Here is a 21,421-nt window from a genome sequence, read left to right on the forward strand (position 1 = left end):
CGAGTAAGTCACACATTCCTATACCTACTCAATGATTTCAAAAATAAATAGATAGACCCATACATATAACCCCGAGCGAATATGCACCGCAGCGTAACATACACAAAGTCCATTGCGTACCAATTATCTAGCCCACTTCGTTATGTTCGTAAAACCCGTCTGTACGCAATAATCTATGTAAGTCAATGTACCTTTCCTACGGACTTTGTCAAAAAAAAGTTAGTTTAATAACGCAGTGTTATCAAGATTGAAAATAACATGAATATCATACAATATTCTTGAAATAAATTATTAATGTTAATGCTCAATCATATATGTATATTGTATAATATACTTTGATGAATTAGACAATTATCGTAACCAAATATAGTGAATCTATTAAAATAATGATATCCTACAGCACTAAGTATAAAACCAATCCATAAATATGTAGGATATAAAATTTATTTGAATTCATACCAAACGCTATTCCCTACATGATAAAAAATAAAACATTCAAACTTTAACTTTGAACGATAACAAAAACAACACTCACGTTACCCTCAAGTGGTTTGGCACAACACTTTTTGTAATTCTTCGAATGATTTCAACTTTAAACTCAAATTTCAGTCAAGTGGCTGGCGCGACGTGTTTTTGTAACAAGTCTAACTATTGTCGATAACTTTTAAGAATGTCTCGAGTGACACCAATAACAAATGAACCATAAACATACAGAGTTAAAATAACGTATTAACTTATTTCAATGTGACTATTTTACGTACCCTACTGTACTTACATAATCAGTTTCATAGCACACTAACCTAACCTTTGGTCTCATAAAAAGCAAAAATTAACTGTATGATAGTTAGGTAAACTAGTAATACCTCTGAATGACTAACTCTAGTATAATTTTTAAAATTTTATTATACTACACTTTAATCGAGTAATTATACCAAACAACACAATTATAAGAGAGTGTGATAAATAATGTATGTATGTATGTATGTTTATGATTTATAGAAACAGAAACACAAGACACAAAGTTACAAAGTAAATTATGCAACAAAAATGAACTTTTTCCTAAATGATAATCTCCCTATAAGTATAATTTTGATAGATAATTAATAATATTATGTGTAGTATATGCCCGCATTTTAACAGTAGCGAATTAACTTTTATTTATCAAAACAAACAAAATGATGCCGTTTTAAATTTGCTACAAAATTTGCTTTAAAAATCGCAATACTATCGTAATCAAATTTGCCCGTATTTTTTTCCAACTTTTAGTAACTGACTGAAACTACAGAGATGTCAATATTGTCCTAATGAAACTGTAATATTGAACGCATAAATATCCCGAAACAGCAAAACTTCATTCAACCTTGCCAGTTAGCAATGATAATGGTTGTGTTTTGTTAAGTAGGTAGGTATACTAAAATATACGTATTAAAATGTTTTCTAATTTTGACTATCCCTATTTTAAGCCACTGCACCTAGGAATTGAAAACAGATTTTATTTATAGTAATCACGCAATCGACTTCAATACAAACTAAGGCAACAGTAGTTTATATTAATATGCCTAAGTGTATATAAAAGCAACGTAAATTTATTTAGATTATAGTTTGATGAACTAATTATTACACAACCTAATGGCAAAACTTAACATGAGCTCACTTTACGCTAAGTGAACCTTTTATGTTTAATTTACGTTAGAAGAAATAAAATATAAATATATAGACTTGTGTCTCTAATTTCTAAAATCTACATTGTACACATAAAATTCATATCGAAATCTAATAACAACAAACCCGCAATTTTAGAATATTTTAAACATTACTACGTACGCCTCCCCATGTATACAACTTTAATAATTTTAGCTAACTACTATCAAATAACATTTGGACATTACTGTGTACGCCTCCCCATGTATACAACTTTAATAATTTTAGCTAACTACTTTTATAAAACAATTTTATAAATATAACAGAATATATTTTTATAAGTTCTAGTATTTAATCGCGTAAATAACTTGTAGAAGCTATGACTAACTTGGAACTGAATACACACGCATAAAAATTGTTTTAAAAATAAAATCATAAAAACGTTCTTAATTTACACAAGTACCATTAATAACTCTATTCCAAAATATGCTATCCGTCTTCACAACAACAATTGTGTTGCTATAATCGACCGTTTACACAAATCAACTATAACAACAACTTTGATCCAAAACAAGACATGTAACTCAAAATCAAAATGAAACAATAAAACTAGTAACGTTAATCAAAATAATAAAACCCAAATTAAAATAGACTCGCGGCATAATTACATAAATATAAGAATTATTATAAAATATACATAATATATTAAACTTAATCTTGGTCTCACGGCACAATTTGTAATAAATATACGAATTATTATAAAATAATAAACTGGTCTCAGACAACAATTTTAACAAATATACGAATTATTTTAAAATAATAAACTTAATCCTGGTCACTACGGCACCAATTGTAACACCTCCCACCTCTCTCCTCTACTAACCCTACTTACCCCTACCTAGCTATTCCTAGGCCTACCTAAAGTACTAAAAATTCCAATAAGAAAATCTAAAATTTTAAATAACCTTTAAAATACCGCAAACCGTATCTACCTTGACTAATTATTATAAAATAATGCAAATAACCTGAATAAATTCTAATTAAATAAGTTAATATCTTGAATTGGATCAGTAGATTGGCCAAATGATCGTTTAGTGTTTATGTAGGACCCTTCGTCGTAACCGTTAATAGTAACCAAAATCCTTTTCGCATAGTAAGAAAGAGTTATGAATTATACGCCTATAAATCCTAATATTGTTAAATAATTATTAAACCGTGGATTTCCGGTTCCGGCGCAAACGTAGTCGGTCGTTGTGTACATCGCTCCCGCGTTTATAACGAAATAAAGTGCTAAACATTGACAATTTCTACCAAAGTGTTACTCCTCATAGTGATCACGTTATAGTTTCAACTAAAATAACTTAAAACAAACACGGAACGAACACAAAGTGAAGAAATTTGCGACAAAAGTCGGCTTAGTCTCAGAGGTTATCTGTCAAATCAAGTTTTAGACAACCCTGAGCAACGAAAACACTACCAACATAACAGCGTCAAAGATACGTTCAGAAACATTAAAAAGTTATCCTAACCTTATTGCGTTTCGACACTGCAATGGGCGAACTGTCACCAGAGATGTCACTTCTGTTGGAAAAAATGACAGAAAAACTCAATATCCAAACGCAAACAATAACGGCAAACGTCACTGCAACAATATTACAAAAAGTCGACGAGAAAATCAAACCAATTGTGGAAGAAAACAATAAACTACGCATAGAAGTACAAGAACTAAACAAAAAAATAGAAACATTGGACTATAATGCACGAAGAAACAATATGATTTTACACGGTATTCCTGAGCCGCAGGAGGAAAAGTTCGATCAACTTATAACCACCGTTACGAATACCATCCACGACATAGATGTGAGTCTAGAACTAATAGACATCAACCGTGTACAGCGCTTGGGAAGGAAACAAGAAGATAACAATAAAACGAGACCAATTCTTCTTTCGACAACAACCATCCAGAAAAAAATCGAAATACTAAGGAACAAGAAGAAAATGAAACAAAACACATACATAACCCATGATATCTCCAAAAAGTCACTACAAGAACGAAAAGAGAAGACTAAAACATCAACAAATGATACAGAAAAAAGAAAAAGGCCAGACTCTGAATCGCCAAGCCCAAACAAATCAGGCACAGCAACTAGAAAAGACCCTAAAATAACAAAAGTGGATGCATTTCAAGTCATGCGGGAGCGGGCTTATTCATTATCAGAAAAAAACACATGGAGAGACTAAACAACATGCAAAACTCATCTCAAAAACAATACAAAATTCAAGACAACAAAGCAACAACTACACCTTATCAACAAAATATAAAGAAAAACAGCACGAACCGGACACCGAATTAAGACAACAAGCAAATATAAAACTACAATCAAACCATCTCCCAACACGGTTGGTCCCCGCGGGAGAAATCGACCAAAACCCTCCAGCAAATACCGGTATTTACCGAATCCCTCCAGTCTTAAAGGAAGTATTTAAAAACAATCAAACAAAAACATTAAAGATAGGGAATAAATCCCCAGGTATAAAAGAGATCTACATAGCAACACTAAACACTAGAACCCTAAGGACAGACGAAAGATTATTGGAATTAAACAATGCAATGACAAACATAAAATGGAATGTACTTGGACTGAGTGAAGTTCGAAGAATGGGAGAAGAAATAAGAGAACATAACAACTACATTCTATACTACAAGGGCGAAAAACAGGGCATGTATGGCGTAGGATTTCTAGTAAAAAAGGAACACAAAAAAGACATCATAAGATTCAAAGGCGTTTCCGACAGAATTGCAGTTTTAGACATAATACTGCCCGGGCACAAACATCCATGTTCTATCATTCAAGTCTATGCGCCCACTGAGCAAGGTTCTGACACAGAGAAGGATAACTTCTACACAAAGCTACAGGAAACCATGAAAGAAACACAAAAAACTAAGTTTATAATAGGTGACTTCAACAGCAAAGTGGGAAAACAGTGTGAAGGAGAAGAGAACATTCTCGGTAAATACAGCTATGGAAAGAGAAACAATAATGGACAGAGACTACTTAACTATGCATTCGAAAACAACCTTAGAATCATGAACAGCTTCTACAAAAAGAAAATTGGCAGAAGATGGACCTGGATATCACCCGACGGCACTTATAAAAATGAAATAGACTTTATACTAACAAACACACCATCATTATTCAACGATGTGTCCATTATTAACCAACTAGACTTCAACACTAACCACAGAATGGTTAGAGGAGCTATAAAAACAGGAAAATACATAATAAAATCCAGGAAGAATATATGCACCAAAACTAACCAAATCACACTCCCTATACCAGACCATCACTTATCAGAACTAAGACAGAATCTCAGTAGCACCAACAAAATTGAAAATATACAGGAACAGTACAATAACATAGAAGACTCGCTTAAGAAACTAGACAAGACTTTGAGATCAATAAAACATGAAAATGATAAATTGGGAGATGAAGCTAAATACTTGATTAAAAAGAGACGGGAAATGTTCAAAGAGAGAAAAAACAACCTAAAAGAAATAGAGGCAATAAGCAAAAAGATTTCCACCAGCATCAGAGACCACAGGAAGAGAATAAGAAATACACTGATAGAGAACGAAATAAAAAGAACGGGAGGTATTAAGAAAGCTTTAAAATTCTTCAATGATCACAAAACCTGGATACCAAACATTAAGGATAAAAAGGAAAAAAGTAAATCTGAAAGACCTATTATACAGAAAATCGCAACAGAATTCTACCAAAACCTTTACAAAGATAACTCAAAAGGAGCACTAGAATCCTACAGTTTTGATGGGAGAGAAGAAAGCATACCAGATATCCTTATCAGCGAAGTAAGAGCAGCAATCCAAACACAAAAAAGTGATAAAGCTCCAGGCGATGATGGGATCTCCAATGAAATACTGAAATATACCATTAATGACATCTTAAATCCTCTCACCAGAATCTTCAATAAAATCCTCACAGAAGAAGAAATACCACAACAATGGTCCAAATCCAGCATGATATTAATACACAAAAAAGGTGATAAGAGCGAGATTAATAACTACAGGCCCATAAGCCTCATGAGCAACATATACAAAATATTCTCAAAAGTGATACTCACAAGAATAACCAAACAACTCGATGAGCAGCAACCCCGTGAACAGGCTGGATTCCGCAGTGACTTCTCGACTATCGATCACATGCATGTATTGAAACAAGTTATAGAAAAATACACAGAACATAGACTAATATATTACATTGCATTTGTTGACTATAACAAAGCGTTCGACAGCATATATCATAAGTCTATATATGAATCACTGATAAAACAGGGAATTGATCTAAAATATATACGTTTAATACGAAACGTCTATGAGAACAGCACCTCAAAGATCCGCCTAGAGACACAAGGAGAAGAATTCAAAATCCAAAGAGGGGTACGACAGGGAGACCCACTCTCACCAAAACTCTTCTCTGCAGTACTAGAGTATGTATTTAGAAACCTAAACTGGGACTGTTACGGAATAAAGATTAATGGATCCAAATTAACACACCTCAGATTTGCAGACGATTTAGTCCTATTTGCTACCGATTCCAAGTCTCTACAAGACATGCTCATCCAGCTTACCGATGAAAGTGAAAAAGTTGGCCTAACTATGAATGTCTCTAAAACGAAGGCTATGACTAATAGTAAAAACGAAGAACCAATAATAATAAAAAATCAAGAATTAGAATATGTAAAAGACTATATATATTTAGGTCAACTAATATCTCCACACAAACAACAAACACAAGAAATCCAAAGAAGAATTACAAACAGCTGGGCTAGATACTGGTCTCTAAAAGAAATTATGAAATCAAATTCAATGCCAATCTCTGGGAAAAGAAAAATTTACAACTCATGTATACTCCCAGTATTAACATATGGCTGTGAAACCTGGGCCTTAACCAAGGAAAATGAGCACAAAGTCAAAGTCACTCAACAAAGTATGGAGAGAAGTATGCTGGGAATAAAACTAAGAGACCGATGCAGACTTTCAGATATTAGGAAAACGACCAAAATAGAAGACGTTTCCCAGAGAATCCGAACACTTAAATGGAAGTGGACAGGGCACATGATGCGCTCACAAAAGGACAAATGGACAAAAGATGTCACAGAATGGTACCCAAGAGGAAAGAAAAGACCACAATGTAAACCGTACAAGAGATGGGAAGATGACTTTCCTGCAGACTGGAGAAGACTCTCAAAAAACCGCGAGGAGTGGCGTCGCCTGGAGGAGGCCTATGTCAAGGACAGCCTGACAAAGAAAAATAAACAAAAGAAAAGAGTAGAAACATAAATAAATAAAATAAAACATAGATAAATACCTGTATAGTGTAAGAAAATGTAAAAATGTATATGTCAGGAATAAAGGCTATTTCAATTCAATTCAATTCAAACCGTGAATTATGTCAGAGTAATAAGAAATATCATTGCAGGTTGTAGTAATGTTTGACTTAATCAGATTAAGTCTGTAATAAGATGTAATCAATAAGTCAATAGTAAGTATGTCAAAATCAAATAAGTCTGTAGAATGTCATAGTCAAATTGTCTGTAAGGTATGTTAATGTAAGTAAAGTCTGTCAAATGTAAAAAAAAGATTATTGCAAATTTATAACAAATTGTAAGAATATCTTATTCACATGAATTCAGTAATAAATTGTAATCATTAAGTCAATTTGATGAATATATAATAAATTATATTATTTTTTTTAATTATCTCCCACCGAGCCCTACCGTGACCAGTTACCATGAAAGTAGAAAGTCCTTTTTGTTTGTACTTTATATTTTCCTTTTATATATTTGCTTGCTAACCTAGCTAGCTAAAGGAAAATAATTATATTAACGTCATGAAAAATATTTTATATTTTTACTATTATAGTACGTACAAACTTACTTATCTACAGTCACGCCCGGATGGAGTCAGGTCTCTAGGCTAAATTATACCTATTTTATTTTATTTTATTTTTAATAGGTATTTCTGAGCACTATGTAATATGTACTTTACCAGCTCAATCTTCATTTCAATCATTAATGGCAGGAATAATATATTCAAAGGGACAATTTAACCCGACAAATTACTGGTAGTAGAGCAGCAGTATTTGATCCACTCTAATTCTCCAGAACTCTGCAATTATGTAATACATTTTAGTAATCAATGAAGTAATATTAACCAAACTATAATTGTAGTCATTTTGAATCACACTTTCGGACCAAAATAAACCACGGATCTTGCATCTGCCTCGATCTAGCCTGGATAAATCACTCATTGATATAGTTTCAATAATATATGACCCCGTATTTTTAAGGTCAAGTGTGAAAATCACAGATAATCTGCAGAAAACAGAATGTAATCGTCATACAAACTGCCAAGGGACAGGCAAAACAAATATTTATTTGTAAGCAAATTGATTCTACAATACTACATTATATTATGGTTATTTACTTTAATTTTTCCCACAATATATTTCTACCAGTAGCGTTGCAAGGGACCAAATATATATAGTCATGTCATAAGTAAGTCAAGTTTGTCAATAAGTCATAAATAAATATATGTAATAAAATCCTAACAAACCCTAACCCCAACCTACATCCTAGCTATCTCTAATCTGAATTTAACCCATAAACCCATAATAATGAACAACAAATGCAATAAAATAGCCATAAATGTATCGAAAAGGAACCTAGCTACCTACTGTAAATATCTAATGGCTTTGATATATTAAAATTATAAATCTAGATCAATCCTACAAAAGCCCTAGACCTGATAAATAAAAACCCTAACCTAACAGCTAATCTATCCAACTATTCTACCGATATATTTGAAAACTAGCATCCCGGGATGCACATTTAATTTACTCGCGTAAATTACTCGATGTGCAATGAGTAATTTCTATGCTATAGCTAACTAAGACGAGTGGAGACACCTCGTTTTAGACCTAAAAATCCTATTTCTCCGTGTGCTAGCCATACTTCCACACAGTGGATTGGGACAGCAGAAGTAAGGCCGGAAAGGGGTAATATAAAAGTGAATATATAAGTATATAGATACGGGATAATTGGACTAGAATCTGGCTTTTTTAAGAAGTCTAGATGACAACCCAAATCTTCCAGATCCTAGGGGGTGAACCTGTCTTAATAAAAGCAGGAACTGCCAGGTCCCCACCTGGGTTTTATCAAAAACACCGCAAGTTAGTAATCTGCGCTGTAGTTGCCACCGTTAGGTTACCTGCACAACTTACTAACCCCCCAACACTATGTTGGATCGGAACTAGTTCTCTCTAACCCATAAGTATGAACGAAACAACTCACTAAACTAAATTAAAATTAATATATAGAGTATTCCAACCAAGTTCATTTCAGTGCTTAATATCACTAAAATAAACCAGGCCAAAACACTAAATATATTAAACACAATTAAATCACAAACTAATTAATTTTCACTGGAAACAACTCAAGACTTTACAATCTTTAAGACTCTATTGATTTATAACTTAAACTTCACTTAGTATGTTCTCACACACTAGCGCTTGTCTGAGCACAAATCAATAAATAATTAAAATTCACTAAAAATTACAAAACCACTACGAACAATACTAACTTTACAATATTAATAAGTCTATTGATTTATAATTTAAACTTTCCTAGTACAATATTAAATACTAGCACTTGCCTGAACCACAAATCAATAAACAACACTAAAATAATTAAACCCACTAAAATTAACACAATTTAAATGTACTTCTCTAAAATTATTCAAGTAAAACCCCACAACAAATTACACTATATTATGCTCCAATCCAAACTCTACCAGCATCATGAGAAACTAGCAAAGTCCAGGTCAGGACACAATATAGGTAACCTAGATAGACCTAGCTAGAGAACCGACGTCCGATGGTTTGCGTAAGGCAACCAAGAGTGATCTCGTAAGGGACTCTATCGATCCCTACCATAGATCCCGTCATCCCTGCTATTTCCCACTTCCTTGTACGTTATTGGTTTCCCAATAACCAATACTGAAATTCATAATTTCATACAGTCCTTTCACTAATTACACCTTATTCCCTAATTAAAATAAGGTCCAAATTGACCTACTTTTGGGTGTGGTTTAAACTATATCTTTACGCCTATGGGATTGACACTACAGTTTTTTTTATTCTAACCACCTTTGTTTTCTATATGAGCACATATTGTAGAGCTCCGCCCTTTCTTAATTCTTTATAATATGGTTCAAATTTGCATAGAATATTTTAACCAAAACAAACATTATTCATTCATTTTTACGACGACGTGTGAAATACGAGTCTACGCACTTGAAACATAAGAAACCAACCTGATCTTTAACAGATTTTTATACTACAAAAGCTTTATGACATTGAAATAAAGTTCAAATTATTTTATGAATAGATATCTTAATATATTGGTTTACTATTAATCACTGAGCTCTCTAAAACTATATCTAGAATTTCAGACGAAATGGCCCACTTGAGATATGAGAAGAAATATAAATACTTAAATTACCGTGGGACACAATATTGGAAATTTAACCGACTTAAAAATAGAACAATACTATGTTCACATATAATGTTAACATGGAAGGGAGCCTCTGACATGTTACAGTCTGGTGTAACAAAACCAGCCAAAAGACAGCAATAGACACTCTAAACAGCCTGCAACGCACGGCTTGTTTAACAGTAACAGGCGCCTACTCCTCGATACCGGGAGCGGCCCTAGATGCACTGCTGGACATCATACCACTCCACTTTCAGGTGCAAAGGGAGGCCAAGCAGTGCGTCTACAGAATATGCACGCTAAACAGGCCAAAATGGCGCTCTCAGGCATTAACCAATCTAAAGGCCTGGGTTTTTGCGAATAGAACTCTTAGCATAGCCACTGATGACACGCACACCGAATGTCACCTCACCAAACTGTACACAGTAGAAATACCTCCTAGAGACAAATGGATCAACAACCAAATGTACGTCGAAAAGGGAAGCCACATCTGGTATACAGATGGTTCCAAGAAAGGCAATGATGTAGGATGTGGGATCTATGGTGAGAGATCTAAGCTCAGAGCGCTAGCTAGCATGGGCACACTGGCCTCAATCTTCCAGGCAGAAGTCTTCGCCATCAACAAATGTGCGGAGATCAATCTGGATAGAAACCTAAGACACCAGCATTTCTACATCAACTCAGACAGCCAGGCTGCTCCGCTGGCACTAGAATCCCTTGAGTCAAACTCAAAACTAGTCCAGAACTGTAAAACAAACCTAAATGCACTGGCTTACTCCAACAAAGTTACACTTAGATGGGTACCAGGGCACTCCGACATTAACGGAAACGAAGAAGCGGACGAACTTGCTAGAAAGGGCGCAGACACACTCCTGGTCGGCCCAGAACCGGTCTGTGGAAGCACAAAACGAGATGCATATTCTCTGCTCAGCAACTTAGAAAAAACGAGAGCAATCGATTGGTGGAAGTTCGTTAAAGGACAAGAACACTCGAAAGCTCTGATCAAAGGGTTCAACAGCAAAACTGCTAAGGAGCTTTTAGGACTCAAAAGGCACAAAATCTGCGCGGTGACCAGAATACTGACTGGACACTGCAAGTTGAACAAACATGTTTCAAATTGGCAAGAAACAACATGCGACATGCAGGTTCTGTCAGGAGTCAGAGGAGACTGCAATGCACATTCTCTGTTCTTGTGGACCACTAATTTCAAAAAGAAGTACCTACATAGGGCGACACGTAGTGCAACCCTATGAGGTACAAAACATTACGGCCCAAAGAATCTGGAACTTTCTGGATGCAACGGGCATTAGTAATGAACTTAAAGGGCCGTCACAATAGATCAATGCTGGTCAATGCATCACTCAAAGGCCCACAACACCACAATAATAATAATAATGTCCCGCGGGGGCAGGCGGCATTCCAGAGGGCCCTGTCATCTGGCCCTCGTCTCTGTGCTTGCCTTGATTGGCCGGCCAGAATGGAGTCGCAAGAGCGGGACCTATGCTCCAGGTTGGAAGTGTAAAATGTCATAACGCCGGCGGCCTGCTGAACGGATTACCGGGATCTGGCTACCGCAGACTCACATCTCGACAACCTCACAGCCACTCCAAAGTGTTGCCCTGTTGTCGCATTGTGCGTGCGGCCATTGCCGGGCCCACTCAAGGAGTTGGCGAGTCACCACCTGTCATTTACAATTTTGAGACTGATTGTCACGGCAGGTGTCCGCTAGTCTCTCCCATAGCCCATTATCCAGTCCATCCAACTTTCAAATCTATAGCCCATGACCTTAGTTCCCATCGCAGCACAAAATTGCTGCACTGCAATAGTTTGCAGTTTTGCACCTGGCGGGGACCATCTCCGGATGTATCACATTGTGCGTTCGGGGATAGTATTCACCACATGTATCCCTTGCTTTTAGATTAAAGTGCCTTAAAGGGCCTCTGCGCTGTTGGCTTCGGCCCCACGTACGCCTCCCAAAGGTCCGGGACCCCATGGTCCCGAGATATGGAAAAGACATACAAATAATAATGTTAATTTTATCACATTTATAATACTTAACGCTGTTGGCGAAGGTTTTCCCAACATCTATATTTATATATTTAATTTAACTTTAACCAATATAAAACAATATATTCTTTATTATATAAATGTTAAAAACTCTACCATAAAATAATACTGCTTAAATGAAGTCTTAAGTAATAAAAAAAAAACATTAAAACTAACTATGAATTAAAGATTTAAAAACTAAACTAAAATTAAAATAAACCTACTTAAAAATTTAACTAATACTTATAATATTATACATATAAAAACTAAATTATACTAATAAAATATATAAAAATAAAAAGAAGTTATAATGAGAATACCCCTTCTAGAAACTCCGCCTGCGGCATTGAGCCCATAACGCTGGCTGCGTTACCTCTCTGTATTGCCAGCGATATGCGCTGGGAGAGGTAAGCGCCAGCCCTCTCTCCCGAAGCGTCGACCAGCCGTGTCGACAGGTCCCCCATGAAAGTTTTCATGTCCGCCGACCAAGGACCCATTGTTTCCACTGCAAGCGCCGCAAACTCATAATCTTGCAGTAAAGATGAGTATTTGCGGCGCTTGAGTAGTTGGGCCTGGTCGGCAGCAGCGCCAGCCTGTGCCCGGGTAGCCTGGATGTGGGACTGCGCAAAGGTGTCTACGCATGTAGCGTCCCACACCAAAGGCCTACCCAGTCTCCACGGCACCAGTGTGGCTCCGTCCGGTCGCTTACCATCGTCTCTCGCCATGCCTGAGGGTTCTAAAGTAGCAGGCACAGAAACGGTAGCAAGCGACCGCCGAACCAAATCATTGATGGTGCCGTGGCGATATAAACGGCCGGCGCTTTTGATGCAAGAGAGGCCATGTCGACCTAGCTGGTCCACGTCCTTGCCGCAAGCACAGGTGTGGGCGGAGCATATTTTAGCCCCAATGCGCAGGCAAACTGATATTCTAAGCGTGTTTTTTTCTAAAACAGTACCAATATTGCGAGACGGTAAGGCGTTCAGCCAGTGACCCGATTCGTAACTAGAGACAGCTAGTAGGCGGGCGCGATCTGAGTCGTCCGGACTATTTTGTATGAGAGACGCGTGAGTAGCTTTAAGGCCGGGGGTATCCCAGGCTCTCTGGACATGTTTTGTGGCCGGGGCGGTCACCCCTGGGCACGTGCCACACCAAGCGGTCTCAGCCTCCGCCAAGCTCGCTATCTCAGCGCCGGAAATCTGAGGGAGATTTAAGATTTTACCGACGAGAGACAGCGAACAGTAAACGGAAGACAAGAAGGCAGGCAACGCTACGCTGGTCGAGGAGCGAACACCCAGGCCACCAAATCGAACAGGGAGAACCGCCTGGGTCCATGATCTGAGGTCAAAATTAACATTTAAAATTTTAGATAGAGTGGTTTGGAGACTGCTGTCAATTGATGAAAGTATGGCGGGGTATTTCCATATCGGACAGGATCGAAGTAAATACATAAATTTTGGAGTGAAAAGGCAAAAACGGATGATGTAAAGGGCCATGTGGGGATTAATTTCGAATAATAGATTGGATGTGCAGTTAAACAGATTTAATTTGCAATTAATAACAGGGTTGATGGCTTCGTCGAAAATTGGTGAACCTAGAAGCGTAAGAGATGAATTGGAATGAACAGAGAGGTTGGGCAGGATGGCGTTAAAGTTTGTAAGTATTTCGGATTTTCTTTCTGATGGAAGGTGATTAGGTATGAAAATTTCACATTTTGTAAAATTTAAAGAGAGGTCTATGTCTGAAAACTTGTCAATTATAAATTTTAAGTCCTGTAGGACTGTAGCGGCGTCTCCGCCGAGGGAGCCGTCGTCTAGATACCAAAGATTAAATTTAGAATTTAAATTTGAAATTATCGGCTGAATTGCTAGACTGAAAATCGCGGGTCCAAGGGGGTCACCTTGTTGACAACCTGTGCTTGACAGAATGGTTCTATCACCAAAGAGTAGTTTCGTAGGTGCCCCGTAACATTGCCATAAATATGCGTATAAATCTGGAAGATTTTCTTTTATTTCTGTTAGGAGGGCACCACGGTTAATCGAATTAAACGCGTTTTTAACATCTATTTTCAAGAATACTTCATAGTCCGGACGACTCAAGAACGACCGAGCGGCGTGTACGGCAGCTTCACATCCGCTCTTGACTCCAAAGCCTAGCTGCCGGGGCTTAAAAATGTTGGTCAACTTATCATTATATTTCCGGCAACAGAGTTTAGGTTGTTCAGTGACAGATCCAGGCGCTTTTGTATTTGGTTGGTTAACCAATAAATGTTTTATGATTTAATTTATATTTGTATATATATCACGTCCAGAAGTAATTTATTAATGCAATCTACAACCAGAAGAATAACAACTTATCAGAAATCATCTAAACATACTTAAAAATCCTAAACGCTGCATACCGTTCTTACAATGCAGGTACGCCGCGCGACACAAAACATTTTTTTTAACAGAGTTATGAAAAAAAATGTTGGACAAGTTTACTATTCTGTATAGTAGGATAACTGGGCTATTCACAGGTATTTTTTTTCTAGAGCAAATCCTCATAGTATAAATTTTGTACAGGATTTTCGAAAAGAAAAATTAAAAGATTTTTTTTGAATTTTGAATTTCTCGAATTTTTTGTATGGGTGAGTGAAAATTTAGTCACAGAAATGAATTCTTCATCCTCGAATTACACGAAAAAGACACCAAACTTGATATAGTTGCGAGATGTATGCAGATATAAAGCTTAGAGTGAGGCGCGCCGGAGGCACTTTTTCCCCCCCTCCCCTGCCCACCTGCTGGGGGGAACCTCTTGGCAACCGGGCTTAATCAGCTCAGATCACCCCCAGGAACACCTGTTCCAAGCGGTTTGCTTTGTCTCCAAAATGCAAGGTGGTGGACCTTAGATCTCCTGCTATGACTAGTCTACAATCGTTTTTTGTTTTTTATATTCTGCCAATCACCTCCTTTGAAGTGCGTTCAGTTTATTGATAAAACTTTTAAATAAATATAGAGCCTGTGAGCCTATATTTTTCATATTATAATAATATAATTAAAAATAAGTATTCATGAATTAAATATTCTTTTCTTTTACACAATGTATTTTGATGTGTAAAACTCTAATAGTTTAGTTTTGTTTTCAGTGTAGAAAATAACTTTCAACATTGAAAAAAATTCAGTTTTTAAGCCACTACTTTTGTTTTTTATTTTTATTTTGTAAAATCAATCTCACAATCTTTTTTAGCGTGTAATTTCCTGTTATTTGATACCACACACGATTTTTAATATTATTTTTGATTTTTCAAATTTCAAATGTCAATAAATGCGTTTTGCATGAATATATTTTGATATATTTTTAGTATGTCATAAAGATACACACAAAGAACTAAAAACATCAAACCCCGTCTTTGTGGGAATTATTTTGACCCCAAAGGCTATATCCTCTCTACTATTATGTAACTGTGAGATCCTCGTATTTCAGCCCGTACAAGATTAGAATATTGAGCTTTATTGCTTAATATAAAAGTCCAGTTTTAAATAGTTGACCTGATTATGATACGTTATGAATAAAGTTCTTTGGTGAATAACATTGTCCGTCACACATGACGCGTTACGCGTTCCGCTGTCTCGAGTTTATCATTTTTTCCCCACCTCAAAAAGTGCTCAGCGCCGCTAAAGAAGTTTTCACTCCAAAAATACAAACATACTTATTTTATTTATTTATTTATTTATTTGAAAACATAATATACAGCATTACAGTCGAGACCAAATCACTGTACACATCAGATTACAGAATACATAATGTATTTACACAATTTAGAAAAACAGATCATAATCAACTTTCGTCCATCATCTCACAGTACCACAGACACATCTGACACACAACCATCCATCGACTTTTGAAATTATATCCAACTTACTTGTCTGCCTCGACGTCTTCAACAACCTCGCCTTCTAATTCCTGTTCGTCTTGTTGCTCTTGCACGAATTCGTCATACATGACGTCGCTGGCATATCGCGTCGAGGTCTCGAGCGCTGTTGACAGGTCGAATTCGGTTGACGGCTTATCATGAAAATTGTTTCGAAACTGTAATATCACCATTTTAAATCTCTCATGGTCCGAGGTCATAATGGCATATTTTATTAAGATTTAAGACATTTCGTATAATCCATAAGGAATAATCCGCATTGGGCTAGCGTGGGGACTATAGCCCAAGCCCTCTCGCGCATGAGAGGAGGCCTGTGCCCAGCAGTGGGACGTATATAGGCTGAAATGATGATGAATGATGATAAGGAATAAACGGAACAATACGCCATTTATAGTTTATTTATTTAATAACATTTTTAAAACATAACAAAAACACTTAAATAAATAAAAATACCTAAGTCGTAGTCACTCGGTAGGCCCAGAAGGCTGGCCGCATTGCTCCGCTGAATGGCAATGCTGATCCGTTGGGCACAATATTGGCCAGCCCTCAGGTCACCAGAAGCCTCTATGAGGCGCTTTGACAGCCCCCCATAGAGGCGACCCACGCTAGGTCCCCACGCCATTTATTAGTTATTTTTAAACTTTATTGCTCATTTTTATTTTATTTTCTTTATTTAGGATTACCAACAGATAATACATCTTACATGTTCTTAAATCTATATAACAATCATGACTGATGCTTATCTAATTATAGGTAACCACAACTACTGTGTGTTACTGACCATGGGGCTTTAAATCCAGGGCTCGATTCTACTCGCTAAACTGAGCTACTTTTACTATGGCACCAACCCCGAATTCCCGAAACATTTTTTTACTTTTTCATACATTTTGGCTGATCAGATGTCGACGTTTTCTATGGAAAAGCCAATAATTTCTCCCCGATTTTAGGGTTGGTCCCATAGTAAAAGTAGCTCAGTTTAGCGAGTAAAATCAAGCCCTGGATTTAAAGCCCCATGGTCAGACACACCATGTATAAGTGTCTTGTATCTGTGAACAATATTTAATATTTAAATATTGCTCATAATAAGAATACAAAAGTTAATTAATTGCGACTTTTGTATTACCTTCATCCGGTACCCTGAACGTGTCGTTGTCCAAAGACTGCAGGTACATATAGAGGTAGACTAGCTCGCGGCACATGTTGGTACATTCCTCGAACGAGTTGAAGCGGTTCGCGAAGAGCCCCGATGGGCAGCCGAGGCGCTCCCTGTAATGTAAATGAGTCTTTATTTATATTACACCTAGGGCACAGAATAAATAATAGTACCTACTAGGTACAGAAGGTTCACTCTCTAACAAAACGCGTCTATTACGACAGATATGACCGCAAGGTGGCACAAGCGCGAGCAGGCGTCCGTTCCGTAGCCGTGCGCGGCAACTACTACTGCTAGACACCAAAATCAGTGTGGGCCGCATGTACTTGTACCCATGGTCTAATAAAACATGGTCTTCCATTCCCAGAGTGACACGGGCCTACGTCACAATAACATTGCCACTTTATTTCAACATAACATGTTACATGGGTACATTATACCTATGGTTAATAAGTTAAAATATTTCTTTATAATTTTATAATTTTCATTTATATGTATTTTAGCTTAAATTTTACAATAACACGTCATTTTTAATTACTCGTTAGCAATATCTTCCGATTCACGAAAGAAATTTCAGACTTTCGGGTAATTCTGTTTATACTACTGGCAACACAGGATAGCGCTGTGCACATTTGACAATTCGGATCTAGATAACTTCATGCCCTGACCGTCATCCTTGTCGAACGCGTGTTAATTGTTATTTCCTTCTCGCTCAGTGTCAGCAGTCGCAGTGTTTTCCAAACTTTTCACGCCGTAAGCTTGCCCAACTAGCAAAATAGTCGTATAAGAATTGATTTACTCAGCCTGTAATCGTATAACAGCCGAGTTACGGTTGTTGAAGCACCAATATATCGTATAATAGCGGTTAACTCGACTATTTAGCAATTTTCGCTAATTAGTGCTATAATCATGTCGTATAAACGTTTATAGCACTATCTTTTAGCACTTTTATTCCACCTTTTAATAAATGCTGAGTTAGCGCTACTAAATCACTTTTATTCAGCATAATTGTTCTATTAAAATCATATAACAGCTATAGATTAGCTAATTGTCTGAATAAGGCGCTTTAATACAACTGTTACTTAACTCTCTTCTCTGTTGCTATAAAAGCCTATTAAAAGCAATCAAATAACCATTTGGCAACAATGCTGCTGTAACAGCGCGCTTATATCATAATTCGGGTAATGGGGTTCAAACCGCTGTTATAGGAGCTGAAGTGTATTTACAGGTTTTATTCAAAATGTATTCAGCTTAGAGTACTTTTAAAGAGTTTTGAACTACATTAACAGCACAAGTCAGCCATGTTGACGTTTCAATATAGTCCGGTGGCCAACTGCATGAAACCCTACCTGACAAAAAAATAGAATAATCCTACTCTGTAGGGGTAGCTGACTTTTAGTAGCATCAACTATTCTTGGTCGGCCGCGGCTTATTTGGAAAATTTTGCGCTAATGGCAAAATAGTGGCACAAAAATTCATAAAAAAAAACCCCATAGTATAATAGAATGAAACTTGCATGGTAGGATAGCTGCCTTTGAGGACAGCAAAACAAAACTGGTCAGCTACATCCTGTGTTGGCAGGTTCTTGTGTCCGACCGAATTTGTGGTACCACGTGACAGCTACAATTTACCTCATCGAAAAATAGAATCAAAACAACTGATTGTAATACCTACATTAAATTTGTTGACATATGTCTTGGTCGGCCTCACCTTAGCCTGACAGCGTTTTCAGTCCGTCCGCATTAAAAAAAAAGTCAATGGCAGCTATCCTACCATACAAGTGACATTCTATTTTTCGATGAGGTAAATTGTAGCTCACTTGGTACCACAAATTCGGTCGGACACAGGAACCTGCCAACACAGGATGTAGCTGACCACTTTTGTTTTTTTGATGAATATTTGTACCACTTTTTTGCCATTTGCGCAAAATTTGCCAAGTTAAGACACGGCCGACCAAGAGCAGTTGAAGCTGTTAAAAGTCAGCTACCCCTACAGAGTAGGATTTTTCAATTTTTTTATCAGGTAGGGTTTCATGCAGTCGGCCATCGGACTATAAATCCATAAACATGGCGACATCATGTGCTATAAGTGTAGCAGTAAACGCAGTTACTCGACTTATAGTCGAATTAATGAGATATAACAGAAACTAGATCGTGTAAGCAAATTTTTACTTATTTTTATTAATATTTTTTTATTGAAATTTAAGAAAATAGGCGGCCCATGAATATATATGAACCAGTGCCTTTGGTTTTATCAATAAAGTATTTTTCGCGCTGGGTTTTACTGTATTACGTGTACTTAAAGATAGTAAAAACTTATGTACACAATCACGGTAAAAATAAATGGATGACAGCAGTAAAAAATACTTAAGTACCTTTTTGTTTTATTAGACACGTGAAGACGATTAGGCCTCAAACTTAATCAAATAATTGAAATATAATCGCTTACCTGAGATCGTTTTTAGCACATATTAGTTGAATAAAAGCATTTACTGCACTCTTACACATTTAAAATGCCGAGTAAAAGCAATCCGGCTACCTTTACGAAACATTTTTGCTGAGAAAAAGCAGTGCGGCTGCTTTTATAGAACACTTTTACTGAGTAATAGTAAATTGCTAATGTTTATAGAACAAATATTCGAGTAAAAGGACTATCGTTGCTATTAAAACACCAGAAGTGCTTTTATCCACTTTTACTCAACTCTTACAGCATCGATTTGCTTCTTATACAGCGCTTACTCGATTTTTATAACACTTTTAGTCTGTATAAGTGCGCCTTTTCGCGTTGAGTAAACGCTTACAGGACTTTTACTCGACTGTTTTTACACCGTTTATAGCACCAAAAAGCGAAAATAAAAACGTGCTCTCAACTTTTATAGCACATAGATTTGCTAGTTGGGTGGTAATTAATGTGTAACTGTGAATTAGTTTTTCAAACGTTTGTCTTGTATAGATAAATAAAGTTTAATTTAATACATTAGATTTGTTTTATTTTACTATGTTTCTACATGAATAACTTAAAATTAATGCCGTTAAAATAATTTTCACCGTTGGTTAAAATTCTCCCACATTTCAAAGTTTGAGAACCTGTAAACAGCATGATGACGTAAGCGCGTGTCAGTTAGGTCATACGCGAATCTCGGAATGGAGTACCAGGCGGAGTATATTATTATACCATGCTTGTAGCGACGCGACAAAATCGCGGAGTGAGCCACGCCTGCCTAGGGCACTAAAGTAAAAAATGTTTCATATTACATGTTATTGTCGGCCAGGTCGACAAACATGTGATCCGATGCTTTCTTATTTACTAGCCGAGGTGTGTATACTATTTTTCTGTTCGACGGAGCCGGAAAGCGGTAACTTTGTTTAACACAATGGACCGAAAGTTGATGCTTTCCGGCCGGAGAACGGTAATTTGTTAGTAGTTAGTACGTGCACGACTGCAACGGTGCCACAAAAGCCCATCTGAGGGCCTACCGCGAACCAGGTTCGACGTGTTGCATCTCTGTCGCACTCGTAAATTCGTCCGTAAGTGTGACAGGGAGTCAACACGTAGAACGTGGTCCGCGGTATTCCCTCTGGGTCCATACATGACCCGGCGTGTAGCGACGCGAGCAGCGGACGTGCTGGTATCGTTTCTTCTCTATCGTTTTCCATCATCAGCGCAGAATTAAACCAAATAAAGCCTTACGGCTATCATAATAAGGTTCAATACATACGTGCAGGACTGTAAAGGGGCTACAAAGGTCCACACGGGCCGAACTGGGTCCATACAAGTCCCTGGCGTGAAGCGACGCGAGCATCGCACTTTTTGGTATCGTTTTCTTTCCTTCATCAGCGCTGAAATAGATAGACATATACTCGTATTGCGTGGTTATGAACACAATACAAATACATACTCTTTATTGCACACCTCAATAGTGTTCTCAATAGTGTACGTGTAGTGTAGTGTATAGAATAGTGTCCGAACGGGGCCGGATTTTTGCCAAAACCAATACTTCGGTCGTATACTACCGAAAATTCTGTTTCGGCGCGGCCGTAAAATACAGCATTCTTTGGCTGAAACCGAACCTTCTGTCGAAACATAATTTTTATGGCGAA

General features: G+C 37.0%; 2 protein-coding genes across 2 annotated transcripts in view; one reads left to right on the top strand and one right to left on the bottom strand.

Annotated features, from left to right (window-relative positions):
• Positions 1-21,421, top strand: part of LOC134801585 (protein MON2 homolog) — an 82,603-nt gene that overhangs the window by 22,988 nt on the left and 38,194 nt on the right. The gene's annotated exons all lie outside the window — the stretch shown is intronic.
• The window catches only part of LOC134801583 (uncharacterized), a 33,826-nt gene that overhangs the window by 11,618 nt on the left and 787 nt on the right, over positions 1-21,421 (bottom strand). Inside the window, exons 2-4 of the mRNA XM_063774199.1 lie at positions 21,040-21,160; positions 17,292-17,434; positions 16,160-16,274 (exon numbers count right to left, since the gene is read on the bottom strand). Coding sequence (XP_063630269.1) covers positions 16,160-16,274; positions 17,292-17,434; positions 21,040-21,160 — 379 coding nt within the window. The remainder of the gene's footprint in view (positions 1-16,159; positions 16,275-17,291; positions 17,435-21,039; positions 21,161-21,421) is intronic.

Source organism: Cydia splendana, chromosome 22 (assembly GCF_910591565.1).
Source record: "Cydia splendana chromosome 22, ilCydSple1.2, whole genome shotgun sequence".
NCBI classification, from domain to species: domain Eukaryota; kingdom Metazoa; phylum Arthropoda; class Insecta; order Lepidoptera; family Tortricidae; genus Cydia; species Cydia splendana.